The sequence below is a fragment of the Melospiza georgiana genome, chromosome 8 (genome assembly GCF_028018845.1).
Source record: "Melospiza georgiana isolate bMelGeo1 chromosome 8, bMelGeo1.pri, whole genome shotgun sequence".
In the NCBI taxonomy this organism is placed as follows: Eukaryota; Metazoa; Chordata; class Aves; order Passeriformes; family Passerellidae; genus Melospiza; species Melospiza georgiana.
In genome coordinates, this window is record NC_080437.1 from 24,778,008 (window position 1) to 24,801,626 (window position 23,619).

General features: G+C 52.7%; 1 protein-coding gene across 1 annotated transcript in view; it reads left to right on the forward strand.

Moving 5' to 3' along the window:
• TRIM8 (tripartite motif containing 8) overlaps window positions 1-23,619 on the forward strand; it is a 29,582-nt gene continuing 5,963 nt past the window's right edge. Inside the window, exons 1-2 of the mRNA XM_058028847.1 lie at window positions 1-455; window positions 743-1,398. Of these exons, the coding sequence (XP_057884830.1) occupies window positions 829-1,398 (570 nt within the window). The 5' untranslated portion in view covers window positions 1-455; window positions 743-828. The remainder of the gene's footprint in view (window positions 456-742; window positions 1,399-23,619) is intronic.

The window sequence follows — 23,619 nt, forward strand, 5'->3', positions numbered from 1 at the left end:
TTTTTTTTTTTTTTTTTTTCCTGTCTTGTCTTTTTTCCCCTCTTCCTTTTTTCCCCTGCTGCTCCTCCGATTTAGAAGCAAATCTCGGGGGCCGCAGAGAGAATTCGTTTTTCCGCCATCGTCATCGTCGCTATTATTATTATTTTTTTAATCTTCCTCCTTTTCCCGTTTTGGATCTTAACCCTTTGATCTGTTTCCTTTAAAAGACTCTGATTCCCAACTCCCATCAGGGGGAGAGGGAGGAGAAATACAGGGAAGGGAAAAAAAAAGCCCGAGCGAGTCGCTGCCCTCAGCTGTTGGCCAGGTTTGGTGGGGGACAAAAGTCCCTTTAAAATATTGAATGTCAGTTGCAAACCTAAGAAAAGAAAAATCTGATCCGGAGCGCTAAATTTAGGAGCTTTATATGGAACTTGGACTCTGCTGCTGGATTTTGTATGGATTTTTTTCAACCTTTGGTAAGTTTCAGTTCACCTTCTGGGGTAAAAAGGAGCAAATGGCTTTTAGGGGTGGTTAGGACTTCGGGCTGTAAGTCCAACAGGATCGTGTTGGGGTTTTTTTGACTGTTTGTGTTGTTTTTTTAACGAAGCGATGGGGACGTTGCGTTTTCTTGCCGGATATTCCTAGAGTGCTGCTCTGTAGCTTATTTTATCCCCGATTTTAAAATCTGCTGCGGTTTATTATTTATGGCGTGTGCTGCGGGGAGGGGGGAGCCTGTCCGTTCACCCTCAGCCTTCCCTTTCAGGGAGGACAGACCCCGGCGTCCGCCCCTAGACCGCACTGAGCGACCGAAGCGGCTGGGGGGAAGCGTCGACAGAGCTGCCGGCAGAGATGGCCGAGAATTGGAAGAACTGCTTCGAAGAGGAGCTCATCTGCCCCATTTGCCTGCATGTCTTTGTGGAGCCGGTCCAGCTGCCCTGCAAGCACAACTTCTGCCGGGGCTGCATCGGGGAGGCGTGGGCCAAGGAGTCGGGCTTGGTGCGGTGCCCGGAGTGCAACCAGGCCTACAACCAGAAGCCCAACCTGGAGAAGAACCTGAAGCTCACCAACATCGTGGAGAAGTTCAACTCCCTCAACCTGGAGAAGCCCCCCTCAGTCCTGCACTGCGTCTTCTGCCGCCGGGGCCCGCCGCTGCCGGCCCAGAAGATCTGTTTGAGGTGCGAGGCTCCGTGCTGCCAGTCCCACGTCCAGACCCACCTGCAGCAGCCCTCCACGGCCCGGGGGCATCTCCTGGTGGAGGCGGAGGACGTGAGGGCCTGGAGCTGCCCCCAGCACAACGCCTACCGCCTGTACCACTGCGAGGCCGAGCAGGTGGCCGTCTGCCAGTTCTGCTGCTACTACAGCGGGGCCCACCAGGGACACTCGGTCTGCGACGTGGAGATCCGCCGCAATGAGATCCGGGTGAGTCCAACCATCCTGGGCACTCGGGTTTGCCCAGCCTGGGGACTGCCCAGTCACCCTCTTCCCTGCCATGTCTGTTCCCCTGTGTTTGTGTAGGACCTACTCAAAATCCATCCTGGCACTGCTCCTCCTTCCTCCCGGGGTCCCCCTGTGGCAGACATGTTGGGTGGCCTCCCAGCCAAGCAGTGACGGAGCCCGTGGGTGCCAGGGGGGCTCCCCGGGGAAGGTGTCTGTGCTGTGGGGCCTTTGTAGCTGTCGAGCTGTGGGTCCTACAGCCCCTTGGGTGTGCACTCTGCAGGGCAGGGTTGCAGTCTTGGGCCAGGGGTGTTTGGAGGGGCCGTCTGCCAGGCTTGTGCTGGGCTATGCAGCTGTTCGGGGGAAGGCAGAAGAGCTGCCTGCAGCTGAGGTCGAGTCACCCCAAAATTGGGCTTCCTGGGAGGACAAAGCGGCTGCAGGAGCAAACTCTGTCCATTGTAAGGCCTGTGAATGTCAAACTGCCTGCTCTTCCCACTGCCTCCCACTGGGGCCGGTGGCCGCCATCCTCTTCCCCCCGGCAATGGAAGAGCTTCGTGTCAGAGACCCATGACGTGTCAGAGACCCATGACGTCTCACTGGTGGGGATTCAGTCTTGGGATTTGGCCAAATAATGTGATTTTTTTATTGGAGGGCACAGGGCTGCCTCTCTCCCTAGAGCAGCTTGGGCTGTTGTGCTGGATTCGAGGGAAAGCGGGTCTGTATTTTGCTCTTGGCCAGGCCATCTGGCAGGAGCTTTCACCCCTGGCTCCCCACCCTCCAGTTCTGGCGGGCATTTACCAGCCCTGCAGCCAGCCCTGCCCTGACCTTTCTACCACCTTCCCCCTTTTCAGGGTTGCCCCTTCGCTCCCCTTCCGACCCTTCGAAAGAGGCTCGACGCTTGTCTGCCGAATAAATATTTAACAATGAATTGAATGGTGATTACTGTAAAATGGGGATGATTTCCTGTGTATTTTAATGTTGCCAAAATGAGTCACCATTTAGCAATAAAAAAAACCGAAGAAGTCATAAATAAAAATTGCAGTATAATTACTTTCCAATTGGATGGCCAGGCCTGGGAGTGGGGAGGGGGGATGCAGCTCTGTGTAGAGTGGAGCCAGCCTGAGCTCACAGGAAGGTTATTTTCCTCTCCAGGTTTTCTCGGGGAAAACCAGGGACCTCCGCGGAGGTGCCAGCAGCTCCGCCACACACGCTGGAAGGGGAAAGACCCAGTCAGTCTTTTGGAGAAGTGCTTTTCTGCTTCTATTTATAGGGAGTCATTTTGGTTTCCCTCTGCCAGGGTGGGGAGCCACCTCGGGAGGGCTGTGCAGGGCTGGGATGGGGTTCTCATGTGCATCTCCCAGGAGCCTTAGCCAGGGACCAAAACTATTTTTCCAGGTCCTTTTCCAGGACACTTTGATCTCATTTATTCCTGCTCTTGCTGCATGTTTTTTTTGTTGTTGCTGCTGTTGTTATGGCTGGATGTTCGCCGCTTCTTGCGGATGCATGCTGCTAATGACCTGGCAGAAATCTGCCACTGCCTAGGCTGGATTTTGGCCCCGGCTTGAAATTTTAGGATATGTGGCCAGACACCAAAAGTGTTAGACAGTTGTATCGTAGAGCCATGGAATTGTTTTGTGACCTTGGCCAAATCCCTCGGTACCTCCATCGCCACGTTATCTTAATTTCCTTTCTCTGTGATGATAAGCTTGTCTCTTCCCGCTGGGCGCGTGGCTCGGTTGGGTGCACGGAGTCTGGGTCAGTGAAGGACAGCACCAAGCTGGGGGACGGTGTGCCCAAAGGATCCTCCCTATAGTTGAATCACTTCTTCCATGAAGTGCCTGGAGTAGGGATGAGCCCCTGGGAAAAGCACCCAGCAGGTTGCCAGCCCTTGCTCCATGGCTGTGGCTGGGTCTCCAGCTGAAAGCTGCCGGTTGCCAGCCAGCAAGGAAGGTGGCCTCGCCTCGTCGGCTCCCGAATTAGGGTGCATGAGCTCAGCTGGTGACTGCTTCCCGCCTGCGGGAGCCGGGCCCGGGATTCCTGGCTGCTTGCTCACCCTGCAGCGGTGGTGAGCCGCACTCGGGGCATCCCAAGAAAAGATGGACTGGGACTGGGGGGCAGATGAGTAACGCTGGGCTTGGGAGGTCCGGGGGAGGCCCCATTGTGAGAGGTTTGTTCCATGTGTGGCTTGTGTTCAGAAAGCCGTTAATTGAGAAATGAGTCAAAGTTGGGAGGATCAGAGCCCTGACCTTGGTGCGAGGGACTCGCAAGTGTGGGGGTTGCAACGCCAACTTGCTGTGGAGGGGATGTCCCCCGTGGTCCGGAGGAGGGACTGGAGCCTGCAAACATGCTCCCCATAAACTCTGCATTTATTCCTCTGGCTGTGTTGCCAACCTGCCTCAAAGGGCACCTTACCCCTGGTTACAGACTGGTTTGAAGGGGAAAAGGGGCTCAAAACTCCCTGGGGACAGCACCAGCACTTTGTCAGCTGAGCTGGCAGGTGGGGCAGGAGTGCTCTGGCTGGGTGAAGGAGGCTGGAGCAGGGTGTCTGCCAGAGGAAAGGGGGTGTCCGTGCAGGGTTTGCCTGAAGCAGAACATGTGCCTGGTGGGTTTGGGGGAAGGACCCCGCTCAGCATTAGGTGCTGTGCAAACCCGCAGAGCCCTGGCTCAGAATTAGTTGAACTCCACGGTGCAACTGTAATACAAACAGTAAATAAAATATGTGGTTAATCTTTCTTTCGTGGGCGTATAAAGCGCTTACCTCCCCTTCCCCCTGTGAGATGTTTTCTCCTTTGTTTCCTGTTTTTGTAGTGCTTAAAGAGGAGAGGGGGGGAAAGAAAAGCCAACAAGGCGCCCTCTTTTCTTTTTTTCTTTTTTTTTTTTCTTTTTTTTTTTTTGCTTCTTCTCATTTTGTTTGTTTCAAGGTCTCAAAATGAAACAGTTTTTCTTCCATCTTTGCCTTTGCTGCCCTAGCCATGTGCCTCCTGCCTGCATGGGGGAACCTGCTTCTAAGGCTGGAAAAGAAAGTTGCTCCAGTGCGAGGTTGATGTGTTTCTTTTTATTTTTTCTCCATCCAAAAAGGGGGAAAATACATTGCTGGGATTGGAGTGTGGGTAAGAAGTCAGCAGTCAGAGAAAGAGACTCACTTGTGGGGTATTACTATGGTTGCCCTGTCTTTGTGGGGGACATGGTTGATTGAGGCCAGGTACATCTGAGCTTGCTCAGAGGTTTCCCAGCTGCCCGTCCTCAGCTAGAGGTGCCACCAGTGGAAATGTCTTGGGTAGAGAGGCTCTGTTTCTTTTTTGTTTTTGGGGAAGGAGATCAATTTCTCCCTGTCCTAGCTTCCTAGAATTCCCTTCATATTCTGAAGATATCTGGTGGCTTTGAACATTAAGTGGGAGAAAATGCTTTGTGGTGCTGAGACCTGGAGGAAAACATTGGGGATCCTCCCAGAGGTGTGTAGGAGCAGCATCCAGCACTGTCCATGGAGCTGTGCATGTTCAGCAAATCCAGGGGGACAGGGACCAGGCTGCTGGCTCCATCTGCAGTTCAGTGGGTTTGGGCTTTCTTCTTTGGCAGCACCCCACATAAGGCCAACTCATGCTTTCTAAATTATGAGAAGGAGGAGAGCTGAGTGCTTGGTAGGAGCACAGGAAGAGATGGATCTCAAGTCTGTACCAAAAACTCTGACACTTGGCCAGCTTTGGCCACCACAAAGTCCTACATGGCATCCCCATGCTGCTATCAGTGCCTGGATGTTTTGCTGGGACCAAGGGAGTCCTACTGGTGGGGAAGCTCGATATCAGCTTCACTGCTAGGCCTCTGGCATGAGCTGCTCTAGGTTGTTTTACTCTGAAACAGGTTTGGTAACTTGTGATGGACTGGATTTTTACAGGCTTACTTATTTTCCAGATGACTTGTTTATGAGGAGCACGGCACGCAGCTCACTGCAGGCATTGTGAGTACAAGTGCCTGAGTGCTTGAGTGCTAATTTAGCTCTCGTGGCTGTAGGTGGTGTGGCTGGTGCCTGGCAGGCATTTGCTGTGGCACTCTTTGAGCATTCCCAGTCCCCAGACAACTTTTGCAGCAGGTCCTATGGAGCAGGAGATGGGCACCTTCTCCCTGCGCCTGCCATCTGAACTTCCACCAGCACCCCAGAGCTGAACTGCCAGTCTAGCCCAAGGGTTAGGTCAGCCTAACCCAGGTCTTTCCTTCCCTGGCTTTGCTTATGCCCTAATTCCTGCCCAGGAACATGCTCCTAAATGTGGCTGATCATTGTGCCCTGGGATGCTGTCAGTTGGTCACGCTGCCATGATGAGCACTGACTTCTTGGGCCTTGGGCAGTGGCAGAAATCCCAGCACCCACCTAGCCTGGCTCCTGAGCTCCGTGCCACTCACCACATGGATCTGTCAGGCTTTGCTGCTCCGTGTTGTCAGGGGCAGCAGATTTCAGTTCAAGCTGTAGCAGCCTGAGCTGCCCTAGAGTGGTCTTGGGGCGCTGAGCCACTCTGCTGCAAACCCCTCTGGGTTTGCTGGCCAAGCAGCAGTGGGTATCTGGCAGTCCCAGATCTCTGGCTGAACTGGAGCAGTCTCCTGCCTCCGCAGGGTTTGGATTAAGGGCTTTTCCCCGCTGCTTTCCTGCTAAGCTTGAACATTTTCTGTGCCCTTAGCCCGTCAGGTTGCCAGCGGTTTGTTGCTCCAGACCTGCAGCTGCAAGTCTTTTGTGTAGAGTCAATCCAAGTGACAGCAGAGATGGAGAATGCTGGGAGGCAGCCTGGTGGCTTGGGTGGCAGGAAGGAGACTTGTGTGGAGGGGACAGCCTTGGTAAAGGGGTAGGACAGGGGCTGCTGTGGAGAATGCTCTCTTCCCATAGGGGACAATGCAGTGTGGATGGGAGCTTGGAGAGTGAGGTGGAAAGAGGAGAGATAAGGAAAGGTTCACCTGAGGACCTTGAGCTGCTTTGCAAGGAGTAGCAACAATATGTAGCCCAGCTTACAGCCCTGCTCACCAGACTGCCCTGGCCTACCTAGAGCTTTCCACCCTGAAGCTTTCCCTCAGCAGTGACTTTGAATGAGCCCCTCAAACAGAGGTGTTGTGGTCTGGTCTCTGAGCTAGGAGGTCTAAGCCCAGCTTTGTCTGGTGATGAGGGTGTAATGAACTTAGTCCAGACACTTGTTTAATCTAAATCTATCGTGTGATACTTATGTGAGCATCATGTGTCTGCTGGCATGGAGGCGATCAGCGTGCCGTTCTCCTCAAGCCCATGAGCCGGATGGAGAGGGAGAAGTAGGAGAGGCATGAACTGCAGTGGGACACCCTGGACTTGTCTCCACCCGTCGGCCTCCTGCCTCACACGAGGGAGTCTGGGTGAGCCCTTCAAGGAATGTGCAAGCCCCAGGACTGTCCTTCCCTTCTTCTCCCCTCCCCTTGCTCCAGCAAAGCGCTGTTCTCAAGGTCTCCTGTGTGCTGATCCGGGCCTGGTCCTGCCAGAGGGGCATCCACAGCCTCTCTGCTGCTTTGGTCTTTGCCTCTGGAGCCAAGGAGTTGCCTCTGTCCCCATCTGAGCGGGAGGAGCAGAAGAGGGGCTGGCGAAGGGGGTGGGAGGAGAAGGCAGATTTCCATGTCTCACAAAGGGCACAAGTGATCAGATTCGTGCAACTGCCCAAGAATAAAGAGGCTCTTACAGTGCTGGCTGCCCTGACCTCTCTCCTCTCTGCTCCAGAGGACAGCGTGTGACCACACAGGGATTTCTTAGCTGTACTTGGGAGGCGGGCAGCAGGCTTTCTGTCCCCAGATCTGTCTGCGCTTGCTTGCAGCTATTGGCCTATTTTTTGCTCATTACCTGTCTGTTTACTGGAAATCTTGGTACATCGTGATAATTTCTTCTTTTCTTCTCTTTAATTTCATGTAATTGTTTTGGGGTTTTTTTCAATCTGACACTGAAATGCTCTGAGAGCAGCAGTGCTTCCAGAGCAGGGACAAAAGTAACCAGGAAACACAGGGCAAGAGAGGAGGGATCGACACCGAAACAATGAAATAGCCAAGCAAGGAAAGACTGAATGCTCAATAGCACAAGCCTTTGCAGAAATGCCTGGCTAGTGCAGCATTTTATAATCAGCTTCTGTGCAGGGCTGGCCTGCAACAGTAGTGTGATGGGGGAGGAATGCTTTGAATTAGCTGGATGCCAGAATTAATTCTGTCAGAATTCAAATGTACATGTATGTACGGATTTATAAATAAACACTTGGAGCAGGATTTTGCTTTGCCACAAAAGCTTTAGGGCAGAATCTGGTCTGGCCTGGCTTTTTTGCTTTAAAAAAAATAATATGCTATGGATCTGGGCTAGGTTCTGGTGACTTTGTCAACTTCTTGCATTTATCAGCAGCCTGTAGGCTGAGGAGATGCTGGTTGGGTTGAAGTAAGGGGGATGGCACAGAGGACTCGGAGCTGCTGAGCTTGCTTGCAGTGATAGCCAGTTTTCTGCAATGAACCTCTGTTTGCTGGAAGAGAGGGTGAGGAAGATGCTGGGAGACTGGTGGGGAGATGTGAAATTTGCAGGACCAGGGATGTCCTGCCCTTCCCTTTCCTCCACGGAAGGACAGAGGCAGCTACCCCTCCTTTTCCTGGGAGAGCCATATCCAGCACACTTGGGAATGGGAGGAGGAGATGTCTGGTCCCTAATATGGAGGGAGGGGTAGTTATTCACAGGCATGAGACTCTGGATGCACGCAAAAGTTTTTACATATGTCCCCCAGATGAACTCAGGGAAGAGGTTCTCAGTCCTGGATCCTTTCTGATAAGGACAGCTTCAGCCTGTTCTCACCAGGGCATCATGGTTGTCCCTCTTCTGTCTTGTGATTCTCTTGTGATGGTAACATGAGCAGAAGTTCCCAGCTCAGCGCAGTGCCCTGCACTCTGCAGCGGTGCTGTTGCACTCCAAGTCATCTGTTTGCTGAGATGATGTACCAGAACTGTTAAAAAAACCCCAAAACATGAATTAATTTAATTTCTCTGTTTCTTCTCTTCCCCCTACCTTTCCTTTTTCAGTTTCTTGCTGTGTGGATGCTTTGATGGGGGGGCTGTCTCTGGAGTGGGCTGGGAAGAGCTGAGCTGTGGATGGCTCCAGATGAGGCAGTTGGCAGGGAGTGATGTTCCGGATGGCTGTGTCTCTCTGAAATATGAGTAAACATTGTCAGAGCAGCCGACTATATGATCTGGGGCTAATCTGCCTTTTCTTCCCTCTACCCATCTCTCCCTGTTCAGGATCCCCCATTTGCTCGGCATCACCCAGTTCTCCTCTCCCTGCCTGGGCAACCTGGAAGCTTCATCCTAGAGCTGTAGCTTTGGAGAAAGGGAAAGAAAATCCCGCATGTCCTAATGGAGGCAGTGTTTTCCCTTGCCATACGACAGCTTAATCTAAACCTTCATTTGAGCCAGTTATTGTGTGGCTTTAAAACCCCATCCCCTGGAAACTAGTCTCCCACCCCCTTCCCTCCCAGTCAATCCTGGTCGGTGGAGCCGAGCTCCAGGGTTTGGTGCTGGGCCACACGCAGACACAGATCGATCACGCTGGGGGGTGGGTTGATATTTCTGTGGCAATGGTTTTTATTGCTGGTTGCGGTTGTTGGGTTGTTGGTAACTCGGGGGGGTTGGCGTGCACTGTAATGGGCTTGTGCAAGGGGAGAGAGAGGGTAATGTGATTGCGTCCTTCTGCTCATTATCCTCTCGCTGCAAGGGGGGGCTGCATCCCTCTCCCCCTCTGAATCCATGTGGAGCTGCCGCCTCTGCGGTGGGAGCAGGTTTTCCCTGCAGGTGAACTCCTCTGCGCTCAGACAAAGGGCTGGGGGTGCCGGTGCCTCCCTTTGTTCTTTTCCTGTCCTGGTGCACTCGCCTCTGACGGCAAAAAGCCCCTTGAAGCGTGCCTCTCAAATGGATGGAGCGGAATAAATGTGCTGCGAGGTCTCTGTCCCCCTCGCAGACCCTTTGGGGACAGTGCGGGGGCGGGTGCTGTGCTCCCCCTTCCCTCTGGTATTGTGCTAGCCCTTAGTGATGGGGGTGGCCAGATCCAGGAGGGAATTACTGCAGCTCTCCTGCCACAGCTGCACTGTTGTTACTGGGTGGCTGAGGCCTGCGAGCTCTGTTTTGGTCAGAGGTAGTTTGATTGTAGGGGGTGGGGACAGAGCCTGCCCCCATCAAGGGAATGAGAGCACATCTGGGGGCTATTTCCCTGCCTCTGCCTGCTGGCATCCTGCACAACAGGGCATCTGGGCAGGGAACTGGAAATAGTGCCTGGTGTGAAGACCGTCCCTTTCCAAAGACAATTCCTGAGCATATAAGCCCAGCAGGTAAAGCCAAGGCCTGTCTTCCAGCTAAGGAATTTGTAGCTTTCTACTTAGAACAGGGGAGATAAAGATCATTTTAATCTCTGCAACAATCTAAAGTCTGGATGGGAAGTCAGGGTTTAGAGGTAAGCAGTTTAGAGGTAAGCAGAGGTGGGGAGACCTGCTAGGAGTCGGGAAGTCCATGGCAGTGTGGGGAAACAATCCTGGAGACTGGAGCTTTCTTTGCTGATGATGGTACCTTGCATGGACCCTGCTAGCTGCCCCCATCCAGGTACTCCTCCCCTGGTCCTCCCCAGGGCTGGTTCCTGCTACAATCTAGAAATGCACATGGTATTAATCTCCATTTACCAAAGTGCTTTTCAGCAATATGATAAATGATAACAAGGTGAAGAACAAAAACTAAACCTTCCTCTCTCTCTGCATTAAAACTGCCCACTGGAGCCTTCTCAGGAAATATTCCTCCTTCCCAAAACCAAGGCCTGGCTTCGCAGGAGAGAGAGACAGGAGGCATCTGAAAAGACAGCCTTCATGTACATGCTGCATCCAGTGACTGTTGACAAAGGCATTTGAGGAAAATCTTGTGCTTCCCAAACACTGGAGGCTGGGAGCGTCTGTCAGTTTGGTGGGGGATGGAGGTATCCAGGGGACAGGGAGCCCGTCAGCCCATCTCTTCTGGGTCTGGTGGAGGGAGCAGACATTGACATTTTGAAGGTCAAGCAAAAGTCATGAGCTGGCCCTGTGGCAGCTGTGCTGGCTGGGGGGTAAGGGGAAGCCACCACAAAGCCACAATGTCCACCTGGTTTTTCTGTGCCTACAATCTCACCAGGGAATGAGGAGCTACTGTTGTTGGTCCTTTCTGCTCTAGAAAATGGCAGTGGGTCACAGCTAGAAATGGCTTCTCTGGTTGTACCCTGACTGCTGGCGCTGCTCCCCCAGTGCCTGTGCAGTTCTCAGCACATCCCATAACATTTGTGCCTCCACCGCATCCTCCTTGAAAGAGGATAATGAAACTGAAAGGGAGAAGCAGGGCACACTAGAGGCACCTTGGGCTGCCAAGCTTGAGGAAGCAGTGCTGGTCTGCCAGAGACCTGAGGAGCTGGATTTTTGAGTCAGAAGATGACATGCCAGAGAGTGAAAGACACCTTATGTGAGGATGGAAACTGAGTGTCAAATATGGCTCACGTGAATCAGCAGGACTGGAGTTGTGCAGAGCAGTTCCCTTGGCTCCCTGGGAGGATGGAGCTGACTGGGGTCTGAGCTGTCGATCTCTGATGGCCGAGTCAAACCCAGAAGATAAATGATACTTCAGGGGCCTGAGATCAATAATGTCAAAGGCTGGTCCGTAATTGGGTGAGATTAAAAACCAATGACAGGCCTTCTCCTAGGAGCACAAGTCAGCACGTTGAAGGAGAGCAGCAGGGTTTGCTCCTTTACAGTTATTCCCTCACGGTGCCCACATCCAAAATCCACCTTCCCTGGCTGCCCTCTGCAATATCAGTGATTTCCCTTTTCTATCAACATCGATCATATCCTGCAGGTCCCCTACAGCCGAGCCCTCTTCACTGGTCCCTGTGCAGCTGGTCCAGAGTGCTCCTGTCCTTGAGAGAGTGGCTGAGTTGGAGACAAAAGCAACATAGTCTGGTGCTGGCCACCGGCCTCTTTCAGTGCCTGGGAGTGAGCTGGGACTGCAGGAGGTAGAGGAGGAGATGCTGAAGCAGGAGGTCATATTGATGATGTGGGTACCATGATAGGCCATGTTTTGAAAGATGCTTGGCTTTCGGGAGCATAATGGGGAGAGGAGTTTGGGAAATGAGGGCTGCTGATTACTCTTGCCTTTGGTCCTTAATATGTTATTTTTCTCTGTATTTATCAATTAATGGGTACCATGAGTATTTAGCCACCCATAAGCAGGAGACAGGTGGGGTGCACACTTGTGCTGATTTTGAGGGTGCGGATGTTAGATCTTGTCATAGAATTGTTTTTTCTCCTGGTTGGGTGCTAAGCAGGGAGCTGTGTCCCCTGGTTAGCAACAGCCACAGCCGGGCATGTAGAAAATGGGAGTGATTTATTTGCAGGAGCTAATTAAAATAAACTTGAGTCCCTTCTTTTCAGTGTATTCTTAAAGGGTGCACAGGGTGCAGGCAGGGCCGTGCCGTGGCTCCTGTGAAGGGCACTAGGAAATATGATGTTGCCTCTGTTTCCCGAGTGCAAGGGCAATTGAAGTAGAAGGGGCCATGTTGTCCCCTGCTGCTGCCCCTTTTGCGCACACAAGGAGCTGTAGATGCTGTTTGCCTTTGCCCCAGGCTCCTCTTCCCCTTCCTCCCCACTCCCCCCCCCTTCCCCGCCAGGAAGCCTGGCCTTTGTGTGAAGTGATGCCTCCTGACATCAGCCGGGCGCACAATTTCCTCTGCAGCGGGGAGGGTGAGCGGGCAAGGAGAGGGGTGCCACGTTCCCCAGGATGTGATGTGTGGTCTGCTCTTGCTGGAGCACAGGGTGACAGCACTCCCAGGGTAGCTTTGTGCCCATCTGGGATCCTGTAGGGGGGGAGGTGACTGTCCCCAGCCTTACTGGTATGGTGATTCGGTGGAGCTTTGCCTGCTTGTGCTGTTCTGCCTGAAAACACCACACCAGTGTGTTGCTTTTTGCTGCCTAAGACTCTCATTGCTTCAGTGGCATCTTTATGTGACCCCTCGAGGGATGCACTGGTGGGCTTTATGTAGCTGATGTGTGACCAGGACTGGATGCAGGGTCCTGCTTTGGGTTTGGCATTGCAGTGCCATGGAGCAAACGTGGAGGGACTGACAGCTCCTGCGGGCCAGGGCTGCACCAGAGCTCTGGGAGCATCCTGCAATCCATGCAGACACGTTGCTTCAGAAAGGGCAGGTTGCAGGTCAGCGATGAGGGGATTTGTGGGGTGTGGGCTCTTGGCTTCTTCTTAAAAGGGGGCTACTGCAACACATGGGAATTGGCCAAGTGCCTGCCAACAGGAAGCCACTGCTGGCACCTTGCCAGGAGTTTGGGGGCCTTGCATCACTTTAATTTGAGATGTGTTTACTGGGGGATGGCATTTTGCTGCTGGCTGTCTGGAAACTACAGGTCCCAGCATGCTCCTTCGCTTGTCACCCGGAGGGAGCGTGGTACCACAGGATTTGTAGTCTCAGTGCTTGCCACTTTGGGGTTTTGCTCTAACTGGGAAGGGCTCTGATTCAGCATTGCTGGGCACATCCAGGCTGCAAGACATGGGACTGGTCTCTGCCTCCTGTTTTCCTATCCTTCTGCCACCCACTTGCTCACTGCAAGACCAGGTTGGCCTTTTTATGTCACCAGGCTGGGGAGGGGATCTGGTCCTATTCTTACTCATTTGCAACGTAAATATTTTGGTCCTGAATACGTTGCTGGGAGCTGGGTGTCACGTTGAGGAGCATGATTCATTCATGCTGTTGCTGCTCGGAGCACAATGAGGCAGCCCTGGGACAGGTCCCAAAGATTTCCTGTGATCGCGGCTGGTGGGGGATTTGGGATGTCACGTTCGAGTAAGTCAGAGTGCTTTTTGCACAATTCCTGCAAACAGGAGTACTGTGCCATGCCTACTGTATTCAGGACTTGCCATCCCCAAAATGTGGTTGTTGTGGGTGGCTTGCATTTCCAGAGGGAGAAATAATGAAGGGCAAGGCTGAGCTGCAGTTCTTGCCTTCTCCAGCTGCTGGTGTGCAGAAAAGGTTGCAGGGTGTAGGGTTTGTGCTGGTCCCAGCCAGCATAAGAAGTAAAGGTACAAAGCAATGCAAGTTGAAAGCCTGCTTCACATCAAGGAGACTCAGGCAGAGTTTCTCCAGTGGGACCAGAGCATCCCTGTGTATTTTAGAGGGATGTGGGACAACCTGAGGTGAGACGCTGGGCAGACGGGGCTGGGGCAGTGGAAGATGCCCCTCCATCCCACACTTCCACTGGCAATGCTGTGCTGCCAGAAGGGACATTTCATGTCCCACTTTGATCACTGGTGCAGGATGGGCTGCACCCTCCACCCCAGGACTGGTTCCCTCCATTCTCCCATGTGTCACTTTGTCCTCCCCATGCTGCTGAGGGCCAGGTGTGGGCAGCGCCCAGATTCGTTCTGGCATCCTTCGTTAGACACTGTTTGTTCATGCTGCATTTTTCTTTTTGCTGGCTTGTTTGGACACGCACTGGTACATTCACGGCACTCAGGCAGTAACGTGAGTCTCTTTCCCATTAGGAAAGGGGCCAGGATTTGGGGGGGCTGGGAGGGTGGCTTAAGCAGTAGTTTTTGAGATATTTCCTTCTGCTGCCACACCCTGCGTGAAAGAGCAATATCCGCGGCTTCAGCTGCTATCGCAAGGCTCTGAACGTCTCTCTTTTAATATAGATTGGTATCATTTTGCATTTTAAAGTAAAAACACGCTGCAAGCTGCAGACAGCTGTCGGTTGGCAGCTTTGTTTGAACATCTGGTATTGCTGGGCTGCTGTTCAGCGCGATCTAACTATGGGATTCATAAAGATTATAATCCGGGCTTTCAGATTCTCAACAACCACCTCACAAAAAAAAAAAAAAAAAAAAAAAAATTGGTAAGAGAAAAAGCCCTGCAGAGAGGCAATGGAGGGTCCTTGGTGTTCAGCAGACTGTGGTCATGGTCATTGGGGTGGATGGACTTGCTGTACCTTTCCTTGGCTGCCCACAGGTGCTGACAGGCTGCTTCCAGCCAGCAAAATGCCAGGCACAGGGGAGCTGTGCAAGTGCAAAGTCTTTTCCCCGCTTCTGTTTTTTCCAGCTTGTGTGCTGAATCTGGTCTCATACTCCTCTGGGTGGTGTCTGGCGCTGGTGAGCTGAAGCAGCAGATTCTGCTGTGGCTTTCAGTAGATGTTTCTAACAGTTGTCTGCAGCAACAAGACTTGGTTTCTTTTTCTTTAAAGTAAATGATGGAGGAGCCAAGGCTTGCAGTAAACATTTTGGCATGTCAAAACCTCATTTCCAAGAGAAATTGAGTCCGCTTTTCTTGAAGCAACTGAAAGGTTGAGATAGCCACCTCTGTAAGCCCCATCCATCCTTCTGCAAGTCAGGCACTTTCCTTGGCACCTTTGAGAATTAAGCGACCTCTAAGCCCCTAACGAGTTTTATAAATCTTGTTAGTTGATCTGCATTTTTGCAAAGCTCTTTGAATCCAGCCTATTGGTGCATAAGTCACCTTGACTTTCCTCAAGGCTTTGACTCCCAATTCACTTTCAGGCTCCATTTGTCAGTTGGAGGTCCACAAAAACATCCCCCTTATCTTTATTAGAGAAAAAAAAAGCTGCCTGGAGAAATGTAGCTGCACTTCAGTTGGTGCAGGCCAGTAATAGACGTGCATATAAACCTGTTCTGTCCTTGTTTGTGTTGATTTAACTTACCAGTACAAATTAAAATAGCCTTGAGCGGTTGGAAGTTTAACTAGATCAGTTGGGAGGAAAAAAAATAAAATCATGGCCTTTAAATCAAAGGAGGGTTTTCTTTCTAGTGCTGCCTGAGTCTGGAGAGGTGCCTTGGGCAGCTGGACCCCTTGTCTTTGGCTCACCAAATGAGACTCTGATGGGGCACGTGGCTGCAGGTCATTGCCAGTGGTCTCATGGCCAGGACGTGGCTACACGTGGGTACTGCTGCTGCTCTGCCCCTCAGAGGTATCTGAGCTCCCCATAAAACCTATTTATGCTTCCAGATCCTCATGCCAGGCTCCCTCCAGAGCAGAAACTAGAAATCACGGGGATGGGAAGCCAAAGAGGCTGTTGTTTAGAGCTCAGGGCTTCCCATGGCAGGACTCAGCCTGATGGGTGCAGAGTGGAGGTCTTTGGGCAGGGGGGAGGCTGCTCAGCCTGCAGTGGGAGCAAGGGTGGAAGAGGCTGGCTGTGTTTCACCCCTGCAGGGAGAAGGCTCTGAGATCACACAGGCCAGCTGGATCTTGAATCCAATATGTTTATTTGGAAGGGGGAGTGAGGGTTTCTCAATTTTGCAGGGCTTGCAGATGGGGTAGGTTTACTGCCAAGCAATAGGATGGGTCTTTGCAGGATGGCTCCTTTGTAAGGCAAGCCATTCCCCCAGCCACAGTTTGGGAACAACTGGCTGAGACCCTGAGATTTTGTCAACATTGGGAAGATCTTGGAATTCAACAGAGCTAGACAAGACTGGGACAGCAACAGATTGAGGCAGGATTGGGGGTGCTGCCAAAGCCTGTTGAATTTTTTGTGGGGGTTATTGGAGGAGCAACTGAGAAATGATATGTCAGAGCAATAGGACTGGTGTGAGGAGTTTCTGATTCAGCTGAATTTTAGCACTGAGTTATCTCCCTTTGCTGCCCAGACTGCCACCATTGGAGCTGGCAGAGCGCTTCTGAGAGCCAGCTGGGGGAGATGATCCCACCAAAGACAGACTGCTCTTTTTTTTCTGGATTAAATTTTTATCTGTATCTGTGGTTGGGAAGGGGCAGATGTATGAAAAAAGACATGAGGGAGAAAAGGATTGTAGGGCCCCCCTAATGTCCATATAAATTGATTGAAACATTTGAGAAACCACAAGCACAGAGTGTGCTGAAGACAGAAAGGGCAGGACTTATTACACGATCTTTTAGGCTCTGAAAAACTGTGAAATCTGGTGAATCCCACTCAATACACTTGCAGGCTCCAGATTTTATTTTCTGGCATGGCAGGGATGAAGCACAAGGCAGTGCTGGTCACGGGGAACAGTTGTGCTCCAGGTGTTGGTGTCAGTCTGAGCTCCCAAGTGGCTGGAAACAGTTGCTCAAGGCACTTGGGTCTGGGTGTCTGAAACTTTTTGGGAGGTCACAAACCCTGTGCTTTCCCTGCAGTCTCCAGTGCTGGTGCTCCTGAGTTGGTTACTCAAAGGGCATTTGGTGCTGGGCAGGGCAGATTGTGCCAGGGCCTGCAGCCAGAGCCCTGTGCTGGAGATGGCTCAGCAGCAGGGTGAATTTTGGCACTCATTTATAAGCAGCCCTAAACATGTACATTTTCCCCCTGAAACTGAAAGAGGTGGTGAAAAGAGCTCCTCCCCTGCATCCCTGGTGGCAAAGATGATGCAGACCCTGTTTTTCATAAACACTGAGCTGAGTCCTGTGACTCTCCCTGGCTCTCCTCACTCCCAGGCCAATGTGGCCTGTGCTGTCCTCCCACTGAAAGCTGCCTGGGGTGGGCTGTGTTCACACCCAGGCCTGGATGGGGATCTCTTCTCCCTCCCTGCCCAGCAGAGAGAAATTAAATTTCTTGAGCTCCTCAGTGCCCTGAGGGCCTGGTCGTGCCTGCAGCCCCAGCCCTCAGAGGTGGCTGCACCACCATCTTGCTCCTGCACCACCCAAATGCCTCTGCTGTCCCTGTGGCATTGGGACACAGTGTGGGAGCATCTTCCCTGATGGGATGCTGTCTCTCCTGGTAGGGACAGGGCAGGAAGTGGCTCTACTGGCCAGGTCACTAGTGAGGCTCTCCAAGGCTCAGTTTTGAGACCAGTCTTGTTTAATATTAGGAAGGCTCTAGAGAGAGATCTGGACAGGCTGAATCGAGGGGCCAAGGCCAGTTGTATGAGGTTCAACAAAGTGAAGTGCTGGATGCTGCACTTGGATCACAACAACCCCACACAGTGCTACAGGCTGGGGGGCAGAGTGGCTGGATGCTGCCCAGCAGAAAAAGAGCTGAGGACCATGAGCCAGCAGTTGCCCAGGTGGCCAAGGAGGCCAGTGGGATCCTGGCTTGTGTAGCAGTATGTAGCCAGCAGGACCAGGACTGTGATCACTCCCCTGTACTCAGCACAGCACCTCAAATCCCATGGTCAGTTTTGGACCCCTTACTGCAAGAAAACTACTGAGGTGCTGGAGTGAGTCCAGAGAAGGGCAACAGAGCTGGTGAAGGGTCTGGAGCACAAGTGCTGTGAGGAGTGGCTGAGGGAGCTGGAGTTGTTTTTGGGGCTACCTGGAGGAAAGGAGGCTCAGGGGAGACCTTATCACTCTACAACTGCCTGAAAGGAGGGTGTAGCAAGGTAGGGATGGGCCTCTTCTCCCAGACAACAAGTGACAGGACAAGGACAAGCCTCAAGCCATGCTAGGGAGGGTTTATGTTGGGCATCAGGAAGAATTTCTTCACTGAAAGGGAGGTTAAGCATTAGAATGGGCTGCCCAGGGAGGTTGTGGAGTCACCATCCCTGAAAGTGTTCAAGAAATTACTGAACCTGACCATTAGTGCTAATGGTTTAGTTGACAAAGTGGTGTTCAGTCAAAGGTTGAACTCAAAGATCTTGGAGGTGTTTTCCAATCTTAATGAGTTTATGATTCTATGATTCTATCACCAGGGCTCATCTTTGTCCTGTGGAGCCAGCAGCATCAGTCATGGCTCACCTGGCTGCACGCTCAGCATGCAAACTGGCTTCTTGTCCTGGTATTTGTCTTCCTGGTGCATTTCCAGCCCCTTTTTTCCATCTTATGAGTGAGTCTGGAGCCCCAAATCTGGCATAGGCAGTTTACCCTGCTTTCACTGCCTCTATTATGCTTTGCATGGAGGGAGCCTCTGTTTTGAAGGGTACAACATCCATACTGGAATCACCTCATACCCAGTTATGAGGAAGGCTCCTTCCTCCAGGACTTGCAGGGCTGCTGGTGGAGAGGTGATGTGTCTCCAGCCACTGGCCTCATCTCTCTGCCCCTTAATCTCCCTTATCCTCCTTTTCCTCTCGGAGCAAATCTTCATTCCTACTCCAAGGACACTGACAGCAGTGGCAGCTGGGCCATGGCTTGAAGCTGGGGTCCAGACCCTTTAGGTAGTGCCCCAGCCTCATTCCTCCATTTGTGTGAGAGGCACAGCATGAAGTAACTCCCATGGCTGCAGTGAGCAGGGCGATGCACAGAGGCCCAGGAAGGTGAATTAGCATTCTCAAGATCCTCCTGAAGGGTTGCTTTCTGACAATAGGTCCCCATTTCCTGACCTCCAGAAATCCTGCTGCTGGCCCCATGCAACACAATGCCTTGTATTTTCTCTTTATTAACAAGTTCTTCCTTTCTGCTAGGTGTAAACAAGAGAAAGAGCTGTCCCAGCCTTTGGCACAGCCTTTTGGTGGCTCAGGATCTGCTGTGGTACAGGGACATGGAGAGAAATATGGTCTGCCATGCCCACTGTCCTGGGATGCCCCAGGAGCCAGGCCTGACCTGGTTCTGCTCAGCAGTCATGACTCATGGGTCCACGGGAGCATCCAGCTGCTGTGTGCCACTTGTGCTGCAGGGATGCCCTGTGCTGGGGTGGGCACAGGAGGTGGGACATGGGGCTGTGCCTGTGGGGTAGCCAGTGGAGATGGAACATGGGTCTAAACCTGATGGTTTCTTCTCCAGGGAAGGCTCAGAGGCCAGGCAGCATCTCACAGGGTGATGTGGACAAGCAGGAGGCATCCTTGCCCACTCCAGCATGACAACAGGGTAGAGAGCTGCTCTTGCAAGAGGCATCTGTACATCCTCTTCCCCCAAGCTGGAGCTGATTATTTGGCCCTCAGCCCTTTTCTACAAAGCACCAGCTCTCCTGGTGCTCAGGTGTCCCTCAGTGCTGGAAAGGGGGTCTCCTTGGTGCCTCTTCACTGCATGGCTGCTACTTCCAGCCCTTCCTAGGAAGGGCAGCTATTAATATCTCAGGCTGTTCCCCTCCACTCTTCCTTCCCCTGTTGAGGATAAACCAGCCTGATCTCTGCACAGGGAGCACTGTGAGAAAAGCCAAAGCCTGGAGCACTGTTTGCTCCAGGCTGGCCAGGGGAGGTAAGACCTCATGCTCCGGCTGGAGACCTTCCCTCCTGCCTGGTGCTTACTGTAAATGTGTGCAAGATGAAACCCCAACCAGAAAGCATTTCCTTCCTGCCTCTTTAAGTGGATCTGCCTCCTGCGAGTGTTGTGAGGGTTGTGGGGAGTTTGAAAGAGCTGGTTTTGCCTAGATCTGGTCAGCAGGAGACCACCAGCAGGGTGGGAGGGATACTCCAGGGCTTTGGGCTGTGGCAGTGCATGATGCATTATCTTATGATGTGAGATCCTGTTTTTGGGGGCAGTGGGGTGCTGTGCCCCAGATGTACACAGTGTCAGGGTTCTGATGTGTTAGCAGGTGGGGTGACACTTTCAGGAGAGATGAAAATAGCTCATCACGTGGGTTTTTCTCAGAAAATGGTCCAGCTGACAGTGGAGCGAGGCTGGCGAGAGGGAAGCCTGTGTGTGGGAGGCCTGGGCAGGCGAAAGGTTGCACTCGCCTCCTTGGCCCAGGGCTTTCGGTGCATTAAAATTCAGTCACTGTGACTTCAGGCCCGTCTCCAGCAACGTGCTGGGACATGTGTCTCAATGGGGGCTCTTGATCCCGGTCCCTGGGCTGAGCTGCAGGTGTCTGGAGCCATTCCCGCTGCAGGCATCTGCCCTTTGCAGCTTCCTCGCTCCGGTTCCACCTTCCTCCTCCTCCTCCTCCTCACCCTTCCTGCCCCTCATGCTCCAAGCTGCTCCCTCCGTTCTCGCTTTCCGGTGACTGCAAACAATGTCCTTATTCACTCAGTGGCTGGGATTTGGCGGCGAGGGGAAGGCCTGGGCGCAGAGGAGGAGGAGGAAGGAGAGAGGCAGAGAAGTGAGTGTGTCTGTCCTAGGCTAGCTGTCCAGCTGTGGTTAAAGGTGCTCTGTGGGGCAGGCTGGCTCTCTGCTCCCCCAGTTTCCTATGGGAATTAGAGCTGTGCACTCCTGTGGTTTGTCCACCTGCCCTGCTGTAGTACCCTCCAAACCCACAGACAGGTTCAGCAGAGTTTATTGGGAATTAGCATCCTGCAAGCGTCCCACAGGTCAGGGTGTGGGCACTCGGTTGCTCTTGCAAGGTGAACGGCCCTGAAGGATGCACAGTGCCTATTAGACATCAAGAGGAGCTGCATGGGCTCCATTTGCCCTGTGAACACAGTTAAGGCTTTTCACTGCTCCAGCTCTTGTTTAAAGCCACAGCAGCTCAGCGGGTCATGGGGCACTGCTCTGCCTCTGGTTAAGCTGCCAGGCTCCTTCCTGATTCTGCTGGGAATTGGGCAGGGGCTGGTGAGCATTCCAGCCCCCAGGGAAGGGGTGCCAGAGGCTGTCCCCTGCCAGCTCTCCCTGGGAGGCACACAAGGGCCCTGACCAGCCAGGGAACACAAAACCTTGGGGCATGTCGTGGGATTTTGCTGCCCTACTGCTGGCCCCAGGGCAATGGGCGTCTGGGGGCTGCAAAGAGGAGATGAGGGGAGTGCTGAGCCTCAGGCAGGGCAGGGCCATAATCCACTGTGGGCTCAGCAGTGAGCACAGGCTTAGCTCTGCCCTTTGGGAGAGGACAGTGTTGAGACCAGCCCAAGACAAATCAGGGGAAATGTTGTGTCCACAGACTGCTCCCTGCCTGGGACATCTTGGGTAGGTGTGAGCTCCTTCCTACACCCCAGTGCCCCCATTTACAGTGGAGATTTCCCCAGCTGGTTGAGCTGGACCCATGTTTGTAACACATCTGAGGCTTGTGGTGGTGCAGCCATGCAGTGGCTCTCGGACGAGAAGCATAGGTGCCCAGTATCATCAGAGCTGCTAAACTCTTTATTACTATCTTCCTGTCTTGTGGCTGCAGGCATTTAATGTTGCAGAAGTTCTTTGTTGGGATGGCCCTGTCCCCCAGCAGACATATCCCTGTGCCCTGCCTGGCAGGGTGGATGTGTCCCATGCTGGGGCAGCACTGGGAGCTGGGGTCAGTGCATAGTCTGCACCTTAGTGCGCTCCCTCTGAGCAAGGGGTGCAGTAAGGTGCAGGCAGGGCGAGGCAGGCAGGGTGTGGTTTCCCTGGTGGTGATTTCCTCCCAGCAAGTGCTGTGGATAGCGATGGTCAGGAAGCCTTCCCCCAGCACAGTCCCATGGGGACCAGCTGTGTGCATCCTCCCTGCAATGAGACCTTGCAATGTTTGCTTTGCTTCCTGCAGAGATGTCCCTCCAAGCTGTGTTTCAGTCCCAGTGCATGACCTTGGTACCCCAAACCCATCTGACTTGCCACAATTAGTGCTCAGGAATCACTCTCCTCTGCCTGCAGGGGAGGAGTGCACCCTCTCTCCTGAAGGGAAGTGAATGGTAGTGTCCCCTCCTTTGTCCTTCCACCTTTGGTAGTCCAGCTCCCTTGCAGAGTTGATGCCCATGGTGTGTTTGCAAGCTCCCTGTATGGGAGCAAAAGGGAGTCCCTTTCGTACCCACACTTCATTTTACTCTGTGAGGAGGAGGGAGATTATGTTCATCTGCTGCAGAATAAGCTGGTGTCCATGAACTAGCCCAGTCTCATGGGGGCCTACAGGGTCATGGTGGACCAGCCACTTACCCCAGCCACCGATTAATTTATTAATTAATGAGATGAATTCACTCTCAGCTGGTGCTGGAATAAAAAGCATTTTTAGTATGCGTTTCGCAAACTGGCGACGTGTCTCGGAAAAGACAAACTGGGATCAGAGTTGCGCACAGCCTGGGAAGGGTGCCTGGACAGAGGGAGCCTCGGCTCTCCCAGCATCAAGGTCATGCATGAAATATGAGAAATTACCCCGAGAAATTCTGATCCTGGAGGAGGAGGAGTTCATGACTTCAGAAATGCCAGATTTGGGAGGGGATGGAAGGGGAAGGGATATATTTTCCTTTTCAAAATACCTAAGGAATTCAGCCTGTGCTGCATAGACAATGAGATTTTGCCCCTCGGATCCAGAAGGGGTAGTTCATACCCTTGTGTCTTGTTAAGGTTTTGTTGCCATGGGTGAAAAGCCCTCCCATTCCGCTGCAATCCAGGCACGTACAGTTTTTAAATCACCCTAAAAAAAGAGTGGCTCAAGTATGAGGTTTAAAGTAAGCGCTGCATGTCCTCTATTTTGTCTGATTTCTATGGCTTTAGGTTGGATTTTGGTCACTTTTTCCAGCTGTGAGGTGATATTAAATTAACTTATATATATATATATAAAGTTATTTTTACATATGTTTATATGTATATTTGTGATTTCCCATAATTGCATGATTCCTGGAGTGGAGCAGTCTGAGGTTTGTTACAAAACACAAAGGTTGGCAGCTCTGCCACGGCAGCTGCAGGGCGATGGTACGTGCGTGTCCGGGCTGTTTGGTGCCTCCCTCGGGGGTCTCTCAGACCAGTGGGGCTGCCAGGGTGGCCTCTGCCTGCCTGGCATCTGCCAGTGATGGGAAACCTTGCTTTCCCTTGCTACAAGCATCCCAGCAGCATCAGGGAGAAGGGCAGTGTCTGCCCTTGATATGTCAGATACCTGATAGGTATGACAGAGTGGGATGGGGATTTGGCCTCTGTGCCCAGTGAGGGATCCTATCCTATGTTTTTTACCCACTCCTGTCCCAGCTGGCAGACAGGGAAGTCAGGCTGAGGATGGGGCTGCTCCTGGGGGCCTGGCTAGACTTGGCTGTCCTCCTGGTGGGCTGGTGTGGGCTGGGTCTGGCTGTCTGTGGTGGAGATGGCGAGTCTGTGGCAGGGAGGGAGGTGTAGGGAAGGGCTCGGTGCAAAGCTCGCTGTGTCCTTTGGCTGCCCAGCATGGGGCGTGAGCAGCTCAGCCTGCACTGCACGACCTGCCCAACTCCCACATTCAGCTGGCCTCCTGCAAGCAGGGATGTTGGAAGGAATCTCTTTCCTTGGAGCCCAGGAGCAGGCTTGTTGCCTGCCACTTCTCAACCCACCTACACGGGGCTGTTTTCTGTTTAGTGCAATACAACAATTGTCCACCTGCTCCACAGTTCTGCCTGGTGCTTGACCCAAAACCCTGTCTGAGACCCTAGAGAAACCCCCAGCAGCTCCACACTCAGGCCTGGCTGTTGGCACAGGACCTAGTTCCT